The sequence below is a fragment of the Tauraco erythrolophus genome, chromosome 3 (genome assembly GCF_009769465.1).
Source record: "Tauraco erythrolophus isolate bTauEry1 chromosome 3, bTauEry1.pri, whole genome shotgun sequence".
In the NCBI taxonomy this organism is placed as follows: domain Eukaryota; kingdom Metazoa; phylum Chordata; class Aves; order Musophagiformes; family Musophagidae; genus Tauraco; species Tauraco erythrolophus.
In genome coordinates, this window is record NC_141467.1 from 67366669 (window position 1) to 67391501 (window position 24833).

Sequence of the window (24833 nt, forward strand, 5' to 3'; positions counted from 1 at the left end):
ATTACAGTGATATCAGAGAGAGAAGTTAGATGTAGATGTAATGTTTTATATTACAGAAAGGAAGCAGATGGTTTGAAAGGAGAAAAAAAAAAAAGGAAGTCCAATAAATCAAATTTATCCTTCTCCTTATCTCTGACTGAAATTCATTTTGGTGGCCAAAGAAACATCATGATGTTATACTTTTAATAAGTTTCTTTTGTCAAGAAGTTCATGATATTAATTAATCTTAAAAATGTATATATTGCAGCTTTTATAGATAGATAGATTAGATGCAAATTACTAACCACTTCATAAAGAAACTGACTGTACATCACCTAAGTATTGTTACGATTTTTTCAAGAGCTCCATTAACCTACTTTGAAATAATTTAAGCAAAATCAGTACTTCAATAAGGCAAAATCTCCTTAATGAACATTCTAATACAAACATGACACTAACTCTGTTTTTCAGAGTTGAGAACTTTTCTTTGCGGTTGTAGCCTTAAAAATGTACACTGATCTTGGGTGAAGATTAAAACAGCTTTTTGCTGAAAGATTTAAGGATTCTTTGCTGAACTTTCCCCTACTTCTCACTATGTTTATCTAAAAGAAGTCAACTGAGTCTTCAGCAAAGCAGATCAGGAATTTTCCAATGAAATGTGTGTTCTTTAGGAAATAATGATTCACAGAAACCAAAACATTTTACAGAAATTATCCAGATTCAACAAAATTTCGCTGACATAGGGCAGAGCAGAGAGAATGGCTGGAGCTGCAATTCTCAGACATGTAATTTCCCACTTCCTCCTCGGGGAGTGCCCTTTACTGTCTTGGAGCCCCTGGAGGAATTTTTCTTTATTACTAAAAAGCCAGCAGAAGCATTTGTCTTGTCTTGAAATAACAGGTAAAGAAGTCCCATAGTCACGTACCAGAATTTGAAGTCCAGCAATGTGCACAGTAATCATATAACTCTTGCCCATAGTTGTTTATTTGGGTATTAAAGGAAGGTTTGTCTAAAAATTAAAAGCGTTCTTCTGTTAGGGTTTTTTTGGTTCATTTTGGAAGAAATAGAATGGGAATTTGGTTATTTAAGTGTCATATTTCTGCAAGATTATATCAGAATAATAGTAATGTAAATGTAGTCCAAATTCCTCTGTCTCTGAGTGAATAATCAGCCTCTTCTGAAGGTCAATCTCCCCTCCTGTATACTGTCTGATTTGACTCAAACATTTCCTAAAGCACAACCTCTACTCTACACTAGCACAAGGAAATTCACAATGGACATACTTTGAATGCATAGTCTCACAAAGAACAAATACTAAAGAGCATATATCTCAAAATCAGGTATCAGAAACATTTCAATTTCTTTCTTTTCAGGATACTTTATTCCCTCTTATTACACCCTGATGTTAGAAAGTACCTGTGCTTGTGGTTAAGAGTTTTTAATTATTTTTATGATTCTGATGTAGTCCTTGGAAGTAATACTTTTTTCTTCTTATCCATTAATATTGCTAGAATGGTGTTCACCATTGAACTTTTATTCTGATGTAGTCCTTGGAAGTAATATTTTTTTCTTCTAATCCATTAATATTCCTAGAATGGTGTTCACCATTGAACTTTTTTTTTATTATTGTAGTCTTCTGCTATAACATGGAGTTTACTTTAGTTTCATTTATTGCTAATTTTAAGAATGTCATAGGACAACAGTGTTGACAACAGGGGACAATCATAGTGTATGTCTACACTTAGTGCACTGGAGGAGTTCTTAGGTAGGAATTTCTTCTGCATCTGTACTTGCAGTTATGTACACAGTCAAGTACAGACATATCCATAGTTGCCTTCAAAATAGGACTTTGTTTTGCCTCTTAAAAATCCATTTGAATGAAATGTAAATTTTTCAACAAATTTCGAATCTGAAAATATATGACAATTTTAAATCATGGAGAAAAAAAAGTAATTTAATTCAGCTTCCTCGACTGTTCCCTATTACTTTTTTCCCAAGATATAGTTTAATTCCAGTGTCCTGTTGTCTAGAAACTCTGTAGCTGTACGAGGGCTACTGCATTGTTTTAGGGGTGATATAAGTGGAGAAATCACCTACTATCTCCTTCCATCCCCACTATACCCACACTTTATTAGGTACTTATTATAATTAGTCATTTTAGGATGCTGATAGATGGATTTTGGATTCATATAAGGAATTGTTTTGTAGGACATCTTGTCTCTTTCTTTTGAGCTTCTAAGTGAGATCATCAATCTAACATCTTTCTAAAGCAGCAACTACCATAATGTCAAGAAGCTGCCCTCTTAATAGCTCATGTAAATTGGGTATTGATGGGTGTCAGAGAGATTTGAAAACAGGACCACTAGTTCTGTTACATAAAAAGAATGGAGAAGTATAATGACATGCCATGTAACTAATTACAATAAAGAAAAGCAATAAACTCAGCTGGACTTTGGATACTGTCAACATTTAGTTTCTTGTCAAATATGTGAAGTCTTGGGAAGGACTACCTTTCAGATAGTAGTGACAAGTTTCACCACACAGTCTTCGTAAGTAATATTGGTTTGATTAGAAGAAAAGATCACTAAGAAATATGTCCTAGAGAACTGTGGTAGTAAATGTCACTTCAAAGATTTTCATGTTGCAGAGAGCAGACCTTCCTTGTGTCTACTTTGATATAGCTGTCATTAGATACAATTATGTAGATAGCTCCAACTGTAATATTTTTGACATAATTAAGTAGCATGTGTTTTAGTATCCAAAGGACTTACCAGTAAATTTCAGAAACAGAGAAGGAAATGCTCTCAGCTTTTCAAAGTCATCTAACAGGGAATATGTTGCTGCTATCTCATTGTTGACTTTAAAAAAACCTTACAGCATGTATTCATTCATACTACATATTCATTCCTTCTTTAGTACTAACTTGCTTGTGCAAATACATGCAAGAATCTGACTCTAATCTGATTCAAACAGACAGTGCAATCTAGAAATAAACAATATGCTGGATGACTGTTCAAGCTCAAAACAAAGCTGATCTTGCAGAATGATGGCTCATACTGTGCCAATCTATTTCCAGCTGTTGAGTAATGCTAGAACAAGGATCAGGATGCACTCAGTGTTTTCTCCTGATCGTGATGATTTCATGGTCACAGAGATGTTATTGTGGCTTTCAAAACAGACTGGGAGGATGAGGATGTTGCTATGAAGGGAAATAAAGTTAGTCCATGAGGCATTTCCTCATTAAGTTGTGCCATCAGAAAAGCTTCTCTTTCTTTGAGTGCTAGAATAGGTCTTTCTGAAAGGTCAGGCACAAGAGAAGCTTGAGACTTTGTAGCACTTGATCAGTCTCTTCCAGATAGCCTCCACCAAGCAGCCACTCAACAGAGCTCATCTACCCAGCAGGAGGTGCAGGTCTGCGCTGACTCCTCAGCCCACCTGCATGGTGTACAATGTCTCTGTCACTAAATCCGTGTTACAGATACTTACTTGCTGCATATTTAATGCCTTTAAAATTCTTCTGGAACAATCTGTCATCTTGAAAACGGAAATAAGTTGAAACATTTATGGCCATTAGTCTGCTTTATTTCACTTTTTTTTTTACAACAAATGGAACTAGGGTAGGAACTAGTATCTGATACTTCTCTAGGGTATTGCTTCTTGCACTGGCCGCAGGATGAAATCATTGAGTCAGTGAGTTGTTTTCCACCTCTGTAATCAGAGGGATTTACATGGGTTTCATTAAGACTGTTGGTATCTGTTATGTCACAGAATGATGTGTTCTGAGGTGTTGGAAACTCAGAATTGCAAGAGAAATGTTAGTTAAAAATGTTCAAAAAGAGGTTGTCATGGTAGTCAGAATGGGATTTTATGTAAGTTATTTCAGACAGTCTTATCGGTGAGAGGTTAAGAAACATAAATCACAGATCTAACCTCATTTTCCTTTCAGTTTAGCAACTGGACTTCAAATAATAGTTTCATCTTAGTATTTTTTCATCTGGTAAAATAGGTGACTTCTAGTGAAATACTAAATTGGAATATCCTCGACTTGATGACATGCCCTGTTCTCACCAACAATCTATATTTTAAGAAAGAAAAACATCCTAAATGCTCGAGTTCAGCAATGCACTTAACATGGGCATGATTTTAAACCAGAGAGTAATCTTTTTAGATAAACGTGTAACTGAATCAAAAGTGTAACATTTGTTTTGCTTCACCTTTTTTAGATGCTGAAGTAATTTTTAATTTTTCTATTATTTCTATTATTTTTAATTTTTCTAAATTTTCTAGTGAAAATTTAAGATGGCTAAACTTTTAGACCAAAAAAAACCAAAATAAGGTTGGGTATTTTTAGGTAGGTTGCTCCTACTTCCAAATATGGCACCATCACTAATAGAAAAATTAACATAGTATATAAAGGCAACTTATACGGAAATAATATAAAATCTTTGATAAAGTGATGAATCTTAAACATTTGCGGAAAACGTTACTTTTTCAGATATCGAGTAAAGAGGAAATGTTTTCCTAATCTGAATCCTACAGGAATCAACATGTTTTCTTTTTGCTGACTTTAGTTACTGCCATTTCTTAGACAATACTCTGTGTGTGTGTGCTTATAGATTGTTCAGGAGTGTGAAAAGACCTTTTCAAAACAGTGGATTAAAAAATAAATCTATAATTTCAGTCTTGACTCTATTTTTCCTATTTGATATTTCCTTCCTCTGATGAGGCAATATAGGATTTCACTATGCTGTGACTCATTCAAGGAGTACAGATGAAATAATTTTGTCCTCTTTTTGCATACTCTTATAGTATCATATTTTCTAAATCATACTGGCAGCACGACTGTGTTTCACACACCCACAAGCTTGTTTGTAGTGACAGACCTGGTATGATATTGCTGCAACCTTCCTGTGGAACTTATTCAGAATGTCTTTGGTCTTGAAGTCCTTCGCAATTTTCTTTGTACAAGTCCTACAGAATGCATATTTGGGTCAAAGGAAATTGAAATGTTTACCTGGAGGCTGTTTGCCTTTGTAGCTCCTGAAGCTCCAACATGCAGCTGATTGAACATATCTGAAACAATGACCTCTAAGAAAAGATCACACTACAAAGAGAATGTATATAGAAAAAAATGTTGATTATCAGGTATCAAGTTTAGAGTCCCATTAAAATAATTAATAGCTGAAACAATGTTTTGGTTAATAACTGAAATAGTTCATAAAGTGTTAGTAACATAGTAATTTTTAGGTAACTTGTCTTTCGGTGGTTTTTTTTGAAGAGTAAACGTTGAAAATAACAGTCAAGGTTTTCTAAGCCACCAGTTTGGAAAACCTTGAGTCTTTCTAGATTGCTTTACGAACAAGTATGTGACTGTCATATTCATTGCTCTTTTTGTAATTGTCTTTTCCAAAGCAGAGGATGAAAAGTTTGAACACAATATTTTGGACATCATTTTACCTTTTTTACTAAAGGAATTTCTATTTTGTATCTGTCAATGAAGAATCAAGTCTACTTTGGAGTTTATACTTTGTGTACAACTGGTCTGCAAGAACAATAGTTGCTTTTACATTACCGGGGGACCGGGGGACCAGATAAGTGGATCTCATAGCTTAGGCTATGATGCTTGAAGTATGGTGCAACACACTTTTCTTGGAAGATGTTCAGCAAGAATGAACCAGGGAAGAAAGTAGCATAAACAAGGACAGATTGGAAAATGCATCTTTGATTGTATAATGAGCTTCTGAAGCATTCAAAAGCTCTTCTATACATATACTGCTTTCTAATCTATTGCTTAAGAATTTTTAAGGGTTTTCATTTTACTGTGGAGGTGTCTTATGAACAGTATTAGTATTGAAGAAGAAATTAGAAGAGTCCAGAAGCAACAGAAATTTTTTGGTAAGCAATAGTGTTTGTGACTTTTTTTGTTGCTTGAGTCAAGTGAGAATCAATTCCGAAAGAAATCTACATGTAAGAAATACATAAATAAGTTGAAAATTGGATGTGAAAATTAGGTCCAGATATGTCAAACATCTTATTCACCCATCCGCCCACGCATCCACCCACCCAGTTCACCCAGCCGTTTCTTCTTACAAAGGGAAATCATATGAAATAGCTTTTCTGACTCAATAACATTGAAAAGATTTTTTTTTTGCATGTTTTTCATGAGGCAATGGGCCACTTAAATATACGTAATTTCTAGAATAAAATGAGAAGAATTCCAGTTGTTCATGTCTGGTTTGGATTTATGAAAACTCAAAATGAGAAGATACCATAAAATCTCAAAAATTCTGATGGGATAAAAGAAGCAGTTCCTACTTCTAGAGATAATTTTTTTAAGACTGCAGTATAAGCAGAGCAGGTTGGAGTAATTTTTCTATTAATTAAATACAAATAAACTATCAACATGGTTGCAGAGAAGAGTACGTCGCTTCTGGTTCCTGCGATCCCATGCATATTCTTGTAAGCGTGAATATGTGCTTGCAGTAAACACGTGTATGTATGTCATGAAAGAGGACAGGTCAATTCTAATGCAAGGGAAAATTATGTGATTCTTGAAATCTTCCTTCTTTGCATTATTTCATTTGCAATTTGTTTTCTCCCTGTTTGCATATCTTTACGGTAATAGTACAAAGTTATTTGCTTCCATTTGACTGTCATCTTTAGAAGAGCCAGTTTGACAAATGGCTTTTAAAGAATTGATAACTAGAGCATTACAAACCAGGTATAGAACTACAAAGAATTCATAGAAGTAATTTTCAATATTAGGTTTACAGCTTCTAAGTTTTGCACTTTTATTGTCTTGAGGAGTTTTGTGCTCTGTGGAACTGCCTCCTCAGGTAAGTCATTACGAATTTACATTGAGCTTTCCATTATAAATAAACCATCCCAGGGACAATAAAAGGAGGTAAAGTAACTGGAAGGTGGAACAGTTTTGAGAAGGTACAAACAAATAGATGACTTAGGATCCAAATATATTAGATAACTGTGAGAGTAAAAAAAATGTGAAATTCAGAGAAGGTAGGTATGGGGGTTCTGCTTGGTTTCAAAGGTTAATTCCAAGTTTAGTGTAAAGCAGCTACAGAGAATGAGAATACAGAGTGAAAGGAACTTTTTTAAAGAGGTAAGTTATTTCTTTCCCGAAGGTTTTACTTCATTGCATTTTTATGATTCCTGGGCTTTGCAAAATTGAATTGCATTTTTCTTATTGTTTTCATGTCTGATAAATTCAAGGTGAGATGACTTTTATGTAAATGGTATTTATATTGTGTTAAGAGCTACAAACCATTTCTTCAGAGCTGAATTTATACTCAGGATTCATAAGAGCCTGAAGAAGAATAGTAGGACTCTTGGGATGTTCATTTAAGAGAACAGATACAAGGACTATTTTTGAAAATTACTGTCAAGGCATTGCAGTCAGCTGATGCAGGGGGAACGTCTGAAGACAAAGCCTGCCATAATTAACTGTGTTTTTCTTTTAAAGAGTAACAAAGGAGGAGGAAATATTCTTGCATGTGGGTTAAGCTTGGCTAAGGACCAGCCCCCCACCCAGCCGCCCGCTCACTCCCTGCCCTCAGCAGGATGAGGGGAGAAAATAGGATGGAAAAGCTGTGGGTTGAGATAAAGACAGGGAAATTGCTTAGCTGTTGCTGTTGTGGGCAAAACGGACTTGACTTGGGGAAAACTCATTCAATTTACTGCCAATTAAAATAGATTTAGATAACGAGAAATAAAAAGACAAACATTAAACCCATACCTTTTCTCCGCCTTCTCCCAGGCCCAACTTCACTCTTTCACTCCAGACTCCCATCCCCACTCTCTGAGCAGTGCAGAGGGGATGGGGGGTTGTGATCAGTCCATAACAGCTCCTTTCTACCCCTCCTTCCTCCTCATACTTTTCACCTGCTCTGGCGTGGGCTCTTCCCACAGGCTGCAGTCCTTCAGGAAAAAAAATCTGCTCCGTCATGGGTTGTCCATGGGCCACAGTTCCTCCAGGACATATCCACCCACTCTGGAGTAGGTCCTCCACGGGCTACAGTGGGTATGGACTCTGGTGTCCTCGCCACAGGCTGCAGAGGAGTACCTTCCTCGGAGCGTGGAGCACCTCCTCCTCTGACATTGGTGTTCCCTCTGCTGTTTCCCACTCTTTATATTCCCTGCTTTTCTGCCTGTGTGGCATTGTTTGCTCTTCCTCAACCATGTTTTCTCTGAGGCACCACCATTTTGATTGAGGGGCTCAGCTGTGTCCCTCTGTGGGTCTTTCAGAGCCAGATGTAACTGCCTGTGTCTGGCACAGGGCAGCCCTGGCCTTTCCTCATCAAGGCCACTCCTGCAGCCCCCGTCTGCCAACACTTTGACGTGGGCACCTAGGACAGTCTTGTTCAGTTGAAATATTTTTGAATGTAGTGAAGGAAGCTTGCCGTTTCGTGTATACATGATACTACCAAAACCCCACTGTTGTTAAAATAAGTCTTACAAATATAAATAAGCTGGGATTGACTTGACTGTTTCTTAGAGGCTAGTTTTGGTTACTAGACAATCCGGGATGATATGAGATGATTGAACCATGGATGTTGGCTTTTCAGCAAAGCTACCCGTTTATTTAGGACAATGTTGAGAGTAGGAGGTATGTAGTCAGAGATAACACTCTCCTATGTCTTATCTATGGCATATGATTGCAAATGTTTTTGTTCCATTTTTCCACAATTTAGATTGCAAGGAGATAATTTGGCAGAAAGGCCAGAAGATGTCTCCATGGTATCTCAAACATCTGAGCCAGCAGTGACAGACTCTGATGGTAAGTTATATAAATATTTGCTGCTCATAAAAAAAAAAAAAAAACAAACACCAACATCTTGAATTAAAGAGTAGAGGTTACGTCTGTAAAAGAAGATTAAACACTTGCAGAGAGTATTCCTGGGCATTTGAACTCAATCATTTACACTTCAAATCTGTTAGAAGAGACCCTAACCCCTAAGGTTTTTGGCATGGCCAATTAGCACTCCAGAATAATTCCTAGGCATATTTTGGAAGCCACCTTGAGCTAGGATTCATTCTTAGTAGGCAATTTGTATGTTAGCACACTATTTTGGATGTAAAGTAGCTTAATACAATAGACATGGGCTGTTCATTGCCAGTTGGCCTCTATTCCAAAGAATGATATTTTAAATATTTAATTTAATACTGCAAATGCATTCAGGATTCAAATATTATACAGTAAAAATAAAAAGAGTTAGAGAATTTCTCCCCTGTTTTTAAACTGAGTATCGGAAATGTTTCTCCGATCTCTCCAAGTACCACTGACTAGAATTAAAATACAATAAAAAAGAGTTTATATAGAATCATAGAATCATAGAATGGCATAGGCTGGAAGGGACCTCAGAGATCATCTAATCCAACCTCCCTGTCATGGGCAGGGACGCCTCTCAACTAGACCAGGCTACTCAAGGCTCTGTCTGTCCAACCTGGCCTTGAACACCTCCAGAGAGGGGGCATCCACAACTTCTCTGGGTAATTTATTCCAAAGTCTTACCACCCTCGTACTGAAGAATTTCTTCCTACGATCTAATCTAAATCTGTTCTCCTTCAACTTAAACCCATTTCCCCTTGTCCTATCAGTGGACACACTTGTAAAAAGTCTCTCCCCATCCTTCCTGTAAGTTCCCTTCAGGTATTGGAAGGCAGCTATTAGGTCCCCCCGAAGATTTCTCTTTTCAAGGCTGAACAATCCCAGCTCCTGCAACCTGTCCTAATAGCAGAGGTGCTCCAGCCCCTGGATCATCTTTGTGGCCCTCCTCTGAACACGCTCCAACAAATCTATGTCTCTCTTATAGTGGGGACACCAGAACTGGATGCAGTATTCAAGGTGGGGTCTCACAAGAGCAGAGTAGAGGGAGAGAATCACCTCTCTTGACCTACTGACCACGCTTCTCTTGATACATCCCAGGATGCGGTTGGCCTTCTGGGCCGCATGAGCGCACTGCCAGCTCATGTTGAGCTTCTCATTTATAAACACCCCCAAATCCTTCTCTTCAGGGCTACTCTCAACCCACTCTGTGCCCAGTTTGTATTTGTGCCTAGGATTGGCCCGACCCAGGTGAAGGACCTTGCATTTTGACTTGTTGAAGCTCATGCTGTTTGCACTGGCCCAGTTCTCAAGTCTATCAAGGTCCCTCTGTATATATAATAGCTCTCAACAACATTTTTTTACTCAAACATAATAATATGTTGTGCTAATCTGCCATCAGGACACTCAGCCTCATTTCAACTTCTGCTCAGGTTTTTAAACTGAATAACACCTGAAATCTAATGAAAAATGCACTTCCTAAGGGATATCTTGCCAGAGAATGCCCTGCAACACTGAAGGTCAACTTTATGTTAGCTGGCACTGGAATGGAGGCAGAAGGGAATGGAGGTTTGGACAGAGAATCTGCAAAAATATATCTTTCAGTCTGTTCCCGTATTGTTAGGCAGAACCAGCCAAGACTATTAATTGAAGGATTTGATTTGCAGTTTAGTCTTCAGCAGCTGCAGACAAGTTAGCTATGTTGATTAACCAGTGCAAAACAAATTGGAACTACTGTTTTATTTAATTATTGGACTGTCTACTCTTTAGTGCTATTAGGTGTGCTATTAGGTGTGCTATTAGGTATGATGGCAACTTGAGCTCTTGCTCATTTCTTATGCCTCATTTGAAGAATAATGTTTGTCACCATTAGTAGCTAGTACTAATCACTGACCTGCACTCCCCCATTCCCTGTCCCCATGCGCCACTGGGGGAGGAGGTAGAGCCGGGAAGAAAAGGAATGGGGGGGGTGGGGGGCAAGGTGTTGTTTTTAAGATCTGGCTTTGTTTCTTTTTATCCTCTCAAGTAACTGGTTTTGTTTCCCTTTGTCCTTTTAAGTAACGTTAATAAATTGCTTTGCTTTGAGAAAACCGAGTCTGTTTTGCCCGGGACCATGGTTGGAGGGTGCTCCTTCTCTGTGCTTGTCTCGACCCTCAGTCCTTTTATTATATTTTTCTCATCTCCACTTTACTGGGGAAGGAGTAAGAGAGTGGCTGTGTGGAGTTTAGTTGCCAGATCGGCCCAAAACCATGACCATGTCTTTAAAGATAAATTTTTCAAACTGATTTTGTGAGAATGCATGGCTTCATGCAGTCATGCCTTTTTTTTTTTTAATCTGCCATTGATCACTTTATTAAAAAAATTAATAGGGAGCTCAGAATCTTAAAATATGATGTTCTTACAAGCTTGATGAAGATTGTCAGCAAGAGACACTCAGACTAGTGACTGCACTCAAGCCCAGTGAAAGGAAGGCAAAATTCTTTTGTTACAAGAGTAATTTCCCAAAAGGGAGGTGGTGGTGGCTTGTTTGAGGTAGGTAAGGGGATATGCAAGCATAGAATCATAGAATAGTTTAGGTTGGAAGAGACCTTGAAGATCATTGGGTCCAACTGTTAACCTAACACTGCCAGGTGCACCACTCAACAACGTCCCTAAACACCACATCTACATGTCTTTTAAATACCTCCGTGGATGGTGACTCAACCTTTTGCTTGGGCAGCCGGTTCCAATGCTTGAGAACCTTTTTGGTGAACAAGTTTTTCCTAATATCCAATCTAAACCTCCTCTGGCACAACTTGAGGCCATTTCCTCTCGTCCTATAGCTTGTTACTTGGGAGAAGAGAACAACACCCACCTTGCTACAACCTCCTTTCAAGTGTAGAGAGCAATAAGGTCTCCACTCAACCTCCTTTCCTCCAGACTAAACAATGCCAGTTCCCTCAGCCACTCCTCATGAGGCTCCTGCTCTAGACCCTTCACCAGCTTCGTTGCCGTTCTTTGAACATGCTCCAGCACCGCAATGTGTTTCTTGTAGTGAGGGGCCCAAAACTGGGCACAATGTTTGAGGTGTGGCCTGACCAGCACCAAACACTGGGGGATGATTGCTTCCCTAGTCCTGCTGGCCACACTATTTCTGACACAAGCCAGGATGCTATTGGCCTTTTTGGTCACCTGGGCACACTGCCAGCTCATATTCAACTGAGTGTTGACCAACACCCCCAGGCCCTTTTCTGCCGGGCAGCTTTCCAGCTGCTCTTCCCCAAGCCCGTAGCATTGCATGGGGTCCCAAGTGCCGGACCTGGCACTTAGCCTTGTTGAACTTCATACAATTGGCCTCGGTCCATTGATCCAGCCTGTCCAGATCTCTCTGTAGAGCCTTCCTACCCTCAAGCAGATCAACACTCTCACCCTACTTGTTTTTGTCTGCAAACTTACTGAGGGTGCACTCAGTCCCCTCTTCCAGATCACTGATAAAGATACTAAACAGAACTCAGAACAATACTGAGCCCAGGGGAACACCACTCGTGACCGGCCACCAACTGGATTTAACTCCGTTCATCACAACTCTTTGGGCCCAGCCATCCAGGCAATTTTTTATCCAGTGAAGCATACGCCCATCCAAGCCATGAGCAGCCATAAGCTTATTGCAGCAGAAAAGAGTAGAGGGATAAGTTAGACATGTAGGAAAAAGTTCTACAGTTCCTGAAACAATTTGTTTTGAACAGATCTCTGCCTTCCTTTTTCATTCCTTTGTACCTTTGTTCTTGAAGTGGAAGTATGCCCTTTTTGCCATGACATCTCCTGAAACTGCAGGCTTCAATAAAATAGTAAGTTGTTGCTAAGTGGTAGAGGCACCAACATTAGAGAGGGTGAAAGTGTCAGAAGGTGCTGAATGCAGTGTAACAATGAAGCTGTATCTTTCGTGATCACAGAGTATGGAGCGCAAGAGCACTACAGCCATTGTAACTTGGACGACTTTATATACTTGTGGATACTCTCTAGTCAGTATGGATACAGACAAGATGGCTAACGCTTTCCCTAAAAAAAGACCTTCAATAAAAATGTAGGGAGTAAAAGTTAGATAGGTAGGTGGGACAGTGACATTCATGTTGTTATAAACACATCTGTCCCTTGTCCGTAAATATACATGAACATGTTAGTCATATAGCCAGAAAATAACAAAGCCCCTAGGGCTAAAGGACTGAGGTCAACAGTGAGGTACTGCCAAATTTCTGTCAAGAGGTGCTCTCAGAAAAGTTCAGCCTTCCAAAATATTTTTTTTTTCCTAAAACGTTGGCTAGTAGTACATTTTGATTTGGAAAAAAAAAACCACAGCTGAATTTTACAAGTAGGCACAGACTAGAAACAGGCAGAGAACTCGGGCAACTGCCCATTCTATCAGTCTTTCCTGTAAATGCAGCACATTACTTGTTTTCTGTGCATCTGATATTTATCTGCGACTCCTTAAGATATTGTTAGAAAACCCTAAGTAACCAAGGCATCATGTTGCACTGAATTTTTAGTTATATCCTCTTAAGAATGTATTATATCATGAACAAGTGACTAACAGGGTTAGTCACCCACTTAGCGGGTTTATTTGAATTTATTTTCTGCTTTTGCTTATCAGTACCAATGACCTTACTGAAAGAAAACTATGCATTGAGAAGTGCTGATGTGAACCATTTGTTCAAGGATATGCAAGCAAGGTGCTGATGCACAGCAAAGTTGAGGGTAGATTTCTTTAGATAATGATCTGTTTCTGGGTTAGTGGGAAATTGTTAAGTTAGATCTGGAGCATCTCTCCTGTGAATTTCAGATGAACTAGGTTCAGGAGTAATTGGCAGCACATCTGATCTAGCAGCCCTTAGAAATCATCCTTACTAAAGCAATTCCACCTAATAAAGTCAATCTAATAGCTTATGTAAAAAGATCATCTGCAGTATCAAGCACTATACTGACTCCACTGGCAATCTGGATCTGGTTCTAATTAATCGCTAAACTGATTTCCCTCTAGTATAATCCTGATGAATTGGACAGAGTTGTATTTGATCTAAGTAGTAAAACTGAGAGATGGGAATCAGGTCTCGAGATCAGAGAACACAAAAGGCTTTAACGCTGCAGGTTTTTTTTACTGTCCTAAACTATACCTCTCTAAACTGTTTATCTTTCCCATTAGACCACTTCACAGGAAAGAACTAAGGGAAGAATTTAATAGCTAGGTTCCTGATTTTGATTAGAAGAAGCAGCTTCAGTGACCACACAGCAGACTTCCCCTATAGATGCCAAGCCTGTCAGGTTTGTCTATTGGATCAGTCCTCCATTAAGCCTTGCTCTTGTTCTGTACAGATAGATGGGGAGAATGGCTGAGGCTTCAAAAGATAGACACTGCAATAGGATTGATCCAGTAATAATCTGCATCTGTCAACCCCAGCCCGTTTTTCAGTTTGGGAGGATTGTAGAGGTCATCCACTACTGTGTTGTTTGTTGGTGTTTGATTTCTTTTTTTTTTAATTTGAATATTAAGAATTATTATCACTAAAGGATAATTGTTCATTTAGTCCCAGTTGCCTGTAAGTACCATAGGACCTTGCTTCACTTGTTTCAGTCTCTTTTGCTAAAAAGTCCCTTACTCTTTGAGTGAAAGCCATGATATAAAGCAGGAAAAGAAGACATTATTGCAAATCAGATCTTTGCAGTCAGTACGTTCTTGTAGAAGGAAGCTTAAAATACAATAACTTATTTGGGATTAAACTCTTAATATTGGATAAATGAAAAGCATAGTACTTCTAAACTTCTAAACCACTCCCCAATTTGTCTGAGAAAAACTGTAAAGTGAGTTACTTTGCAGTGTAGTATGCAACCCCATGTATTTCTGAGGTGTCGGCAAAGACTTGAGTTTTTTTTTGTGGCTCCACCTGGAATAATATAATTGGACTGAAAATGGTAGACCATATGCCATAATGTGTAGATGTGGTATTCCCCATTTTATTGTGTCATTAGATCTACAGATTATGCTGTGATATATAATATTTATTTTGCTAAATAAATTTTACTAACCAAATTTCACATCAGTAGTTTATTCCCTATCAAACAGAAGTCACTGTTTTTTATTGTTTGCAGTTAGCCAGCTCCTATTTCTATCCAGTAGAAACTAGAAAGTTTCTTGAAGAAAGTTGAAAAGTCTAAGATGTGTAGCTTCTGCATCTCTTTTTTTTTTTTTTCATTTAAAAATACCAATATAGTAGCAAGTTCAAAACAGGCATTTGGATGCAGAGGAAAGGTTTGAAATTGGAGATGTTCAATAGAAATAAGAATGTATGAAACACATACAGTGTTATTCCAGATGGAACTGCATGACCAGGGTAAAAAATTAATGAGGATGCAAATATGTGGGAATTAGGGTTGAGAACTAGATATGGCAATGGCAAAAATGCGGCATCATCTCCCAGTTCCTGCACAGTTCTCTGACCCCAACTTGGCAGGATCATCACCTCTTCTTCCTCTGCTTTCATTTGTGTTTGCAATGAATGTGGTAACCATAATTGCAGTACTTCAGTATAGTTCTGTCTTTATAGTAAGTATAGTCTGAGATGTTTAACAAATCAGGGCACTCTGGAAGCATAAGAACCTCCCTGCTAAGTGTCTGAATAACAGCAGAACCTAGGGAAGATTAGAGCATCTTGTTTTCTTAGGCTGCTTATGAACAGTATCTAAGTGCCTAGCAGACCATCAGTCAAAGAGTGAAACTGCAGAGCATGTTACTCGGAAATTGCTTTCTCTGATATAGGTACATAAATTCTGTTTTAAGTCATTATGTATGTGTCAGAGGCACTCTAGACTTCTCACCAAGACGTGCTGTTTTACAAATGTGGCAGTATGGGCAAAAATAATACCTTGCATGGTTTTTAAACATTGCCTGAAGTGACCAGAACTTCTTACTTCAAGGATTTTAACTATATTCTAATTACTTTAACAGAATTAATTAAATTTAATTTTATTGGGTTTATTAAAGCTGAAGATCCACTACTGACTTGTGTAAAGGACAAATAGTATTTAGTTTTAATAGTAAAAATAAGAAATAACTTATGAGACACTTTGGCAGCTGAAGCAAACTTGCTTATCGTTCTAATTGTGTTAGAGACACTGTTCCATGTTGTATTAAGCTTATAAATTAAAATCAGACATACATTAAAATCGGACATAAATTAAAATCCATTGAAGTGTAACTGAAAAGCATTGCATCTACAGTAGCCACATTTGCCTTCCCAGTAGTTAATTTATAGGCATTTTATTTTCAAAGTGACTAATGCTTCCTTAATTAGAGTGATTTACTTCTCTTCTACCTCTTTGGAACAGTTCAAGCACACGAGGTTAAAACACTCATGGAAGAAATTGATGAATTTCAGAGTGCCTCTCAAGTGGCAGGATCTGTAAGTATCTTCCCTCATGGATAATCCTGTAATTTTTAAAAATAGTTTGATAAAAATGAGATTTTGCATAAATATAAAAGTTGTGCTTACCAGTACTGTCATCCTAGAGAGAAGAAAACTTAATTTACCTAACCCGTCTGAAGTTTCAGTTCTCTGACTGTTTTAATTTTTTCCTTCTAGGAAGGATAATATTTTGAAATAAATTATTATAACCTCATACAAAGCCAAATGTCGTAGGACTTCTATGTATAGCTCCCATTGAAAGTGCATTTTATACTATGTATGTTTTCAAATGTTAGTCAAAAATCCGTTTTACCAGATAACACTGAATTTTACAAAATTAAGAGAATAAAATACTTAAAACTCTAATTTTTGTTATGAAATGTGATGTAATATCTCAGCTGTAATTTAGCTTTCTGGTAACATTAGTTTGGAAGCCAATAAACAAATGTGTCTAAAATGTACGGCTCATTTATACATTTTTTTTAAAGAATGCAATGTTATGCTTGGTAATATTTTCACTAGTTCTTTTATTTTGAAATTTAAGAAAATCTTTGCAGTTTGCAGAAAATATAACCAGCAATAAAATAATTTTTGAAAAATTATATAATCAGAATTTTGATGCTAGTTGTATTGCATCAGAAATTTGAATATAGGTTAAAGAAGGGATTGCTATGCAATCTAAGGCAAGTAACTTGACAATAGTTGGGTGTTTTTTTCAAGATTTTAGACAACTGTAAGAGGACACATTAACTCCTGTTCAATCATAGCAATACTGGTTTATAGCACACTTCAGTGTTGATAAAGTAAGCGAAAAGAAGGACTCAGTATTTATTAGCTAAGGAAAAAAGGGCAATATTATAGCAAAAAGAAAAAAGACAATGCAGGCTGATCCTGCAGTCTTTCAGGCAGCTGATTAAGCACCACTACTAAAGCTAAATAATACTGAACACATAGTATTTCCAAGCAGAGTTATAAAAACAGTTGACAGACATGGAGTTCCAGAACAATTCCTAAAGCTCTTTGAGAACTTGGAGTGCAAAAGCCTCAAGAACATTTAGCTGTCATTGCTTTGAGCTTCTTTTTCAAGCCTCGTTTCTGCTTCACGCCAGTGAACAGAAAGGTATAATAAATTTGCAGCAGTTTCTGAATCTATGTTTTTCTTATTGATTTGAACCCGCAGCTACCAGCTTTGATTTATCAGTTCTGCAGACACATAGCATAGGGAAAGATTGAATTACACAGAAAAATAAAGATACAGGGAAAACAAAAGATCATTATGTTTATTTGCAAAATTTTGCTACAGAAAAGTACAGCTTTCAACTGAGTAGTTTTAGATCGGCGCTCTGTGTGTGCACACTTATGAATGGACAAACAATACGTACATGTATCATTTAATACTCTGCTAGTTCTAGGTATAAGTAAGGTTGCCCGGAGCAGTAGACTTCCAGGGGCTGCAAGGTTGCCTGGGCTGAATCCCCAAAAGCCACACTGGCTATTGTTGTTATTGCCAGTGCTGCAAAAAGAAGGTGAGAAGAGCTGTTGCAGCTATTGCTCTGCCCACCCAACCTCTCCATAGGGCAAAGGCAACTGGCTTCAGTTTCCTGAGCTCTTGGAAAATTCCTTTGCAGAAGCTGCTAAGAAGCCATAAACGAGTTTAACTTTAATTCCAAGTTAACAGGATTTTTTTTTGTGTGTTTTGTGTCTTAAAGGTCTTTCTTAAGTAGTGTGTAGCTAGCTGATTGTGCACCTTTATCTCTTTAAAATGGCTTGTTACTCAGAATAAGATTCAACTATCCAACTCTGTATGTTTGTCTGCAACTGTGTGTCCTCAAAAAGAAAAAAATGATCCAACTGTTGTTGTTCCTTTTAGGGCTCTGAAGGAATAGAGATTTGTTCCATGGTCCCCTAATAACTTCCAGTGAGACTTATTCTTTGACAATCTTGACATATAAAATACAGAGGTAAAACTGAGGTTCCTCATAGGAAGGCTGTGAAGATAAATGCATTCTTGCAATGGATTCCCACAAATCCTTCAAAACAGTAAGAAATATGTCTGTAAAATTACTTCAGAATTGATACCAAAATGCATTCTCGTGACTTGAAATAATTTTCAGATATTATATGAGATACTATATGAGATACAAGATGAGGGAAAAATAGAATAAATATGATGTTAATCAGACATTTCTCATAAATTATACAAATTGGTTCATGGCATTCACTCAAATGTGCATATTACATGTAAAAAATCCTGATCTGGTTCGAGGTGTGCCATGTTTAATACTGGTCCTGCATTCCAATAGGGTAATTTGAGTCTGTTGCTGGTTAAGTGGATCATTATAATAGATTTCTCTCTACTCCTGTGTATTTGACAAATTATCTTTAAAAGTGTCTCAGTCTTCAGAGAAGAAGTGTTTTGAGAAAAATTGTGGGATAAAGCAGCAAGAATTATGCATAAGGATCTTTAGAGAAGAGCTATATGGGTTCTTTTTCCATGTCCCATGTATAAGTCCACATGTAAGATCTTTGATGTGGAGACTAAAGGAATCTGGATACCAGTACTTAGAAGAGACAGGCAATATCTATGTCTACAACACGGTTCATGTAATTTATGCTATGGTTACATTATGATTTTCTTGTAACATTGTATATCTTTACTGTTCTATTTCTGAAGAATCTGGAAGTTTTTGTAATTACACCTTTCTCCTTTAAACCTTTTTTAATATGATCTTTTGCTATGTTTTATTTTTCATGGAGAAAGTTGATATATGAGAAATGGAGAACTTACATTTTCAGTGCTGCACAATTCCAAGCAAGATGTACTGAACGAATAAACGAATAAAGCCAGTAAAAAGCAGTTTGAACTATTTACAGGAATCAGCACTCTTCCCAAGTGTTTTGCAAGGATTCCAAGTGGAAGCAAATATTCAAAATGTCCTTAGATATCCTAGTTTACTGCAGGGCTTGTTTTCTGACAAATATGTAGTGCAGCAAAATGTACTAGGCAATACACAAAGATTTTCCTTGAGATTTTTGCAGTGTGGTGAACTCAGAATCCTATATTACTTCATGTTTCTGTAAATGACTTTTATAAATATTTGGTTAGCAAGCTTTAAGAAAACACTGAAGTTATACTAAATAAAAATTAAGTGGGCTGGAATTCTGACAGAAATGGAAAAGTAAGGTATCAGGTGAAGTTACTAAGTTTACAGTGGCTAACAGAAGGAAAGGGCACACGCACTGGGCAATTTGCATCGAGTAGCCTTTGCCTTCCCTCTGAGTTGCTTCTTTTACCACCTCGAGCTAAGAGGACTCATGCTTATTGTGTTTTTTTCATGTGAATCTCTGCTTTCACTCATCTTGCCTTGCATGCACACATAAAAAGGTATATTTTTCTTTGCAAATTATCCATGTAAGGCAAACCATTCCAAGTGTAACAGAAACTGTGGAAAAAAAAAAAAAAGTTGTCCAACTGCAAAAAGCGTTTCTGCATGAATTTGCCTTGGGTTTTTGCTCTTTATTACTGTGGGAAAAATACTTTAATGCATTGTTTTATAAAGGTGTTTTGTTTTAAATAAATTTTCTCCTGTTTTCCTTACTGCTTTGGAACTTTTCAGTTACTTTCCTAGAAGGAATACACACATGGATTTTCTGTTGATAAATACAGAAATTCCTTAATGGTAATTCGATTTGTGAAATAACTTGAGGATTCATGTACAGCAAAAACTAGGCTTTAAATTCTTGCTATTAATATATGTTGAATGCAGCTATATTCCAGTGATACGTGATTTAAATTGTAATTGTTAGAAATTTTCTTAGCTTTCCTCTTTATTTTCCCTGGGAACAATGCTGAAAAGTAACTTAATTACACAAGTTTGAGTATAATTGAGATTTCTAAATCACCCAAACTTCAATATTTAACCAAATATATAAATTATTTGCTGGATTGGGGTACCACTGTTTAGCATTTAACAGTTTAGTCATTAAAATAAGTATTTAAAGGTTCCACTGCCGCATCAGGAACAACAGCACTGTGCCTGTGAGGTAGTATGAATTATAAAGGTCATATTTATATATTATATACATAAAATTAGTCTGTTCCGTTGCAAAATTTTTCAAATCCAAGTTGGCTTTCGCAAATATGTAGAAATTCAGGCACATAAATCTAAAATTTTTAATTTTAACTTTAAATTTTAACTCTTCTGTAAAAATAGTAATACCTGATAATACTAAATTAGTGCAACTCTTCCACAGCTAGTCCAAAAAAACTTGCAAATGTGTAATTTTAATTACTAATAGCTAAATTAACAATACAAGATAGTAGAAGAACACAATATCCAGATTCTTGGGAAATAAGTGATATTTCCTGCAAGTAGTTAAGCAAGTAGTTTGAATTACATAAACTTGAACCTCTTTGGTTGAGACTTCCCCTGTGTAAAACAAATCCCATAAAATAGACGTAGCATTTTGTACCTAGAGCTGCAAAATAATTATTTTTTACTTTTAAAGTTCTCTTTTACTTTGGAGAGTGCTCAAAGTACTTACAAATGTTTTTGACTTCTTACCTGCCGGATATTCTTTTTGCTGATATCATGTTGCATATTGCAAAGCTTGAGCCCCCCTAGGTGCCTGCCTGACCCCTGTGATGGGTGGCAGGGCTGCCCTGTCTCCCTGCTCGGACCTCCAGGGGTAAGTTCCCTACTTCTTACAAGTTCAGTTCCTCAGCCCCACTGGTAGGTGTTGCATGCAGTGTGTGGTTAGTACTTTTTCATGGGCCAGGCAGATGGGCAGATGTCTTCTGGAGTGAAAATACCCTTATTTGAAAATGTTTAATTCTCTAAAATGTCATTTTAAATTGAAAGAATTTTCAACTTTAAAAAAATAATGTGAAAAAAATATCAGCGAGTGCCTCGTTTTTACCTGTCTAAAATTTTGGTTTGTTGGGTGTGACAAATTCAAAAATATTAGTCCAAATAATAGTACATAAAAAAGAACTGAAGCTTACAAAAAAAATATTCTGGTTACATTTCAGAAACTGAAACAAATGTGGTTCCCAGGTGCCCACGTGTTTCCTCCTTCCCTATTGCTTGTAAACAGAAAAACTACTTGTAAGTTAACTCAAACTACCATTTTTTTAGTGTAAGGTTTAGCATAAAATGTGCTGGCTGGCTGCCATAGGAAGCAAAAAGCTTGTAATTTCAATTACATGGCATTTCAAGTAGAACAGGCCCTAATGTGGAAGATGGAGATCAGAGGTGGATGCCAAGATTGCAGCAGAGCTCTGAGAAGGTTTATTATTTTTACAATACCAAAAAAACACATGTTGACTAGCTCACCTTATGTCCTTGAACAGACTACAGAAACTGAAAGATTTAACATTTGGTGAACTCTTACAGAAAACGTATGTGGTATGAAGGATCTTCAAATAAAATATTACACAAAAAGTTTCACTGCATGAATAACAACTGTCCTTGCCAGCTGCTTGGTCAGAACGGAAGGGACGCTTGCAAACAAATTGTTCAATAAAGGGAATATTTTTTTATTTGTAGGGATCTCTGACAAATATTTCTATTTAAGATATTTAAGCTATTCAGCAAAGAAATGGTAAGTTATCCATAGGAAGCTAAGCATGGTTGTCTTTCTTACAGTATTATCTCCTGAAGTTACCAATAAAATTTGAGCTTGATTAGCAAAACTATGTCAAAGAAAAAGTTCAATCAAAATGCACTGAATATATTTACAGCTTGCCAGGAACTAACTAATTGGGTTTCACCTCCTTTTCCTCGTTTCCTTGTGATCATGCAGTTCAGATAGTCTTTAAAAATGATGAAGAGCTTTCACTTGTGAGTTGGGGACTGTTCCCACATGTCAAAAGAGAATGTGTGTGTGTACATGGACGTGCATGTGAGTATCCGGGTGGTTTACTCTGAAGCAGGCCAAAATGACATAGAAGTGTAATGCTGCATTGTTTATTAACACTTTTTACGGTCAGCAAGAAAGAGTAATTTATTTTCTAACAAGCACTTGATTTCCAGATGAAGCTCTAGGTGATTTGGAGGCCTTCCTCTTGGCCTTACCTATTCTGAAATGCTGCATCTCTGTAGAATTCCCCAGGTGTCAGTGGGTATTACACAGCCCATGTCAAGTCAGCTTGATGGTAAGAGCAAGACTTTCACATCTGCACTGTTTTATCTAGGGATAAAAGCAATACTGATGTATGCTGTCAAACTAACATTCTGCTGCACATTGAAGCACGTATAGTGATCCTGGAAAAATTTTCTTATTCTTATTCATGACCTCCTTAGTAGTATTTGTGTTCCACTGTGGCATTCCTAGTACATTATAGTATTTTCCAGAAGTTTGGGGAACCAGTGATGAGAGATATTACCTTTGGCTTTATTGTTTGTAATTTTTTTTAGCAGTAATTTGGCTAAAAGTGATCTAAGTAAAGAAAGAATTAATGAATGTGTAAAAAATATGTGAAGAAATTATGATGATATGTAAAGAAAGCCACTTAAGAAACGGACACATAGCTGGCCTTAAAAGGTGACAAATGTGTCCTGAGGGCTTTCTTTGAACATATTTCTGGCACAAAGAGACATTGCTTCAACTTCAAAGTTTGAAGGTGATGAACAGGGCCCAAAGCTGTTTTTATATATTAGAAAGACAAGGATGTCTTTCAAGAACATCCTCATTTTTAGATGTTGTTAATCTTGTTAATATAAATAGGCTATTTATAAATTGTGTGCTAATATTTATAGAGCTTAATGAACCATCAAGGGCAATTGTAGTTTGGAAGACGCTGAAGGAATTGAAAGGACTACTTCTATGCATATCCTTCATTCATGTATGCTATATATTTCAACTACTTTCAGTGTATTGTCATTATCATTAAAGTCTAAGTTAACTGACATTAGCGTTTTATCTCTGCAATCCCTGGCCAATAAACAAAGGACAGTTTTTGGTGAAGCGGAATAAAAAGGTTTAAATAAATGGCTTGCAAGCCTGAATCTCTTTCTTAAGTGACATATCTGAACTGGTGCCACTCATCCAGTGGAGAGAAAGGGTGCCAGAGAATTCTGCTAGAGCTGTACAACTTCATTTATCCTTGCATTTGACCTGACATGCTTCCAAAGCCTCCTTGATGACATCCCTTACTTCCAGTTTGTGTTCATCTTTTAGTAATAAGACTATTGCACAAATCGTGTGCTGGAGACACTGAGAACCTGTCTGTGTTTATGCATTTTTCGCTTAGATGAACTTGTAGTCTCAAAATGTTAAAAATTATTTTTATATTCTGTATGCTTTAGATCTATAGAAAAAAAAAACATTACCTGAGCCTGCCTCCAGAAATGTTGTTGGTTATAACCTTGTAATATCTAACCTCAGAGAAGGAACAAAAAATAGTTATGCTACCATTTTAATGTCTTAATAAACTCTTATACCTTTTTTTTTGAGATCATTATTATTTTATGTCATGTGAGTGTTTAATTAAAGGGCACTATTATAAGCACATAATTTATCATGAAATTAAATTGCTAATATTAAATATCTCAACTTCCATAACTAGTATTGCAATACTGTTCAGGTATTTTGTGAAGCTATTGCCGAACAAAACGCCATAAGATTGCAATATTATATAGAACGGAAAAATTCACAGGAAGAGTTACAAAATTTGGAGAAAAAATTCATCCGAGGTTACATCATCATTTTCACAAGGTGTTCGAACTGTATATCTGAAAGGGAGTTTGAACATATAACAATATGTAATGGTAGAGACTGAATATATGTAAGCGTATTTGTTTTAAATAATATACAAGATTAATATTTATTCTTAGAAAGAATATATACATCTGTGCTACATCCACAACTGGACACAAACTCTGTATGTCGTTGTGGCTGTGTGTTAACCGGATGAAAGTAGACACAAATATTTATGAAATGTGTGTGTGTACCTGACTTTGTGTGCCTCTATATGCTTATACACAGGCATATCTGTATGTCTCATGTGAACTTACACGAGATTTTAAAACCTATATTGAAACATTCAAAAGTATCACAGAATCACAGAATGTTAGGGATTGGAAGGGACCTCAAAGGAACACTTAGTCCCACCCCCCTGCTGGAGCTGATATTTGATGATCTTTGTGATTTGGAGTCTCCTAATTGCAAGTGATTCAATTTAAACATTACTCATCTTTCCATACATTTGTAAAGCACTATCATGATGTCTGCCATTAAAGAATCATTTTTCTCCATTTATCTTGGATTCTACTAGAGGCATTAGGGAGCTGCCTTTAGTCAGACAGTGACCTTAGTTGTATGTGTCTTACATTATTGCTGTGCATAAAGGAAAAGTAAAGTAAAGTACAGTAGAGGAAAAGGCAGAATGTAAGAAGAAACAGTAGAGGTTTGTAGAAAAGAAAGATAACTACATTTCGTTTCCAGAAAATAGGAGATGGAGAGTGAAACCCTTTCACCAGGCTAACGCTTGGAAGTGTGTGTTTTTAGGAGGATAGAGAGCTATTGAAAACCCATAATAATGTGTGTATGATAAACTTGAAGAGTCAGTGTCAAGA

The 24833-nt window shown here is 36.9% G+C and overlaps 1 protein-coding gene across 1 annotated transcript in view; it reads left to right on the forward strand.

The window, feature by feature from the left end:
* Positions 1 to 24833, forward strand: part of C3H8orf34 (chromosome 3 C8orf34 homolog) — a 157701-nt gene that overhangs the window by 119265 nt on the left and 13603 nt on the right. Inside the window, exons 10-11 of the mRNA XM_086609319.1 lie at positions 8688 to 8773; positions 16178 to 16251. Of these exons, the coding sequence (XP_086465445.1) occupies positions 8688 to 8773; positions 16178 to 16251 (160 nt within the window). The remainder of the gene's footprint in view (positions 1 to 8687; positions 8774 to 16177; positions 16252 to 24833) is intronic.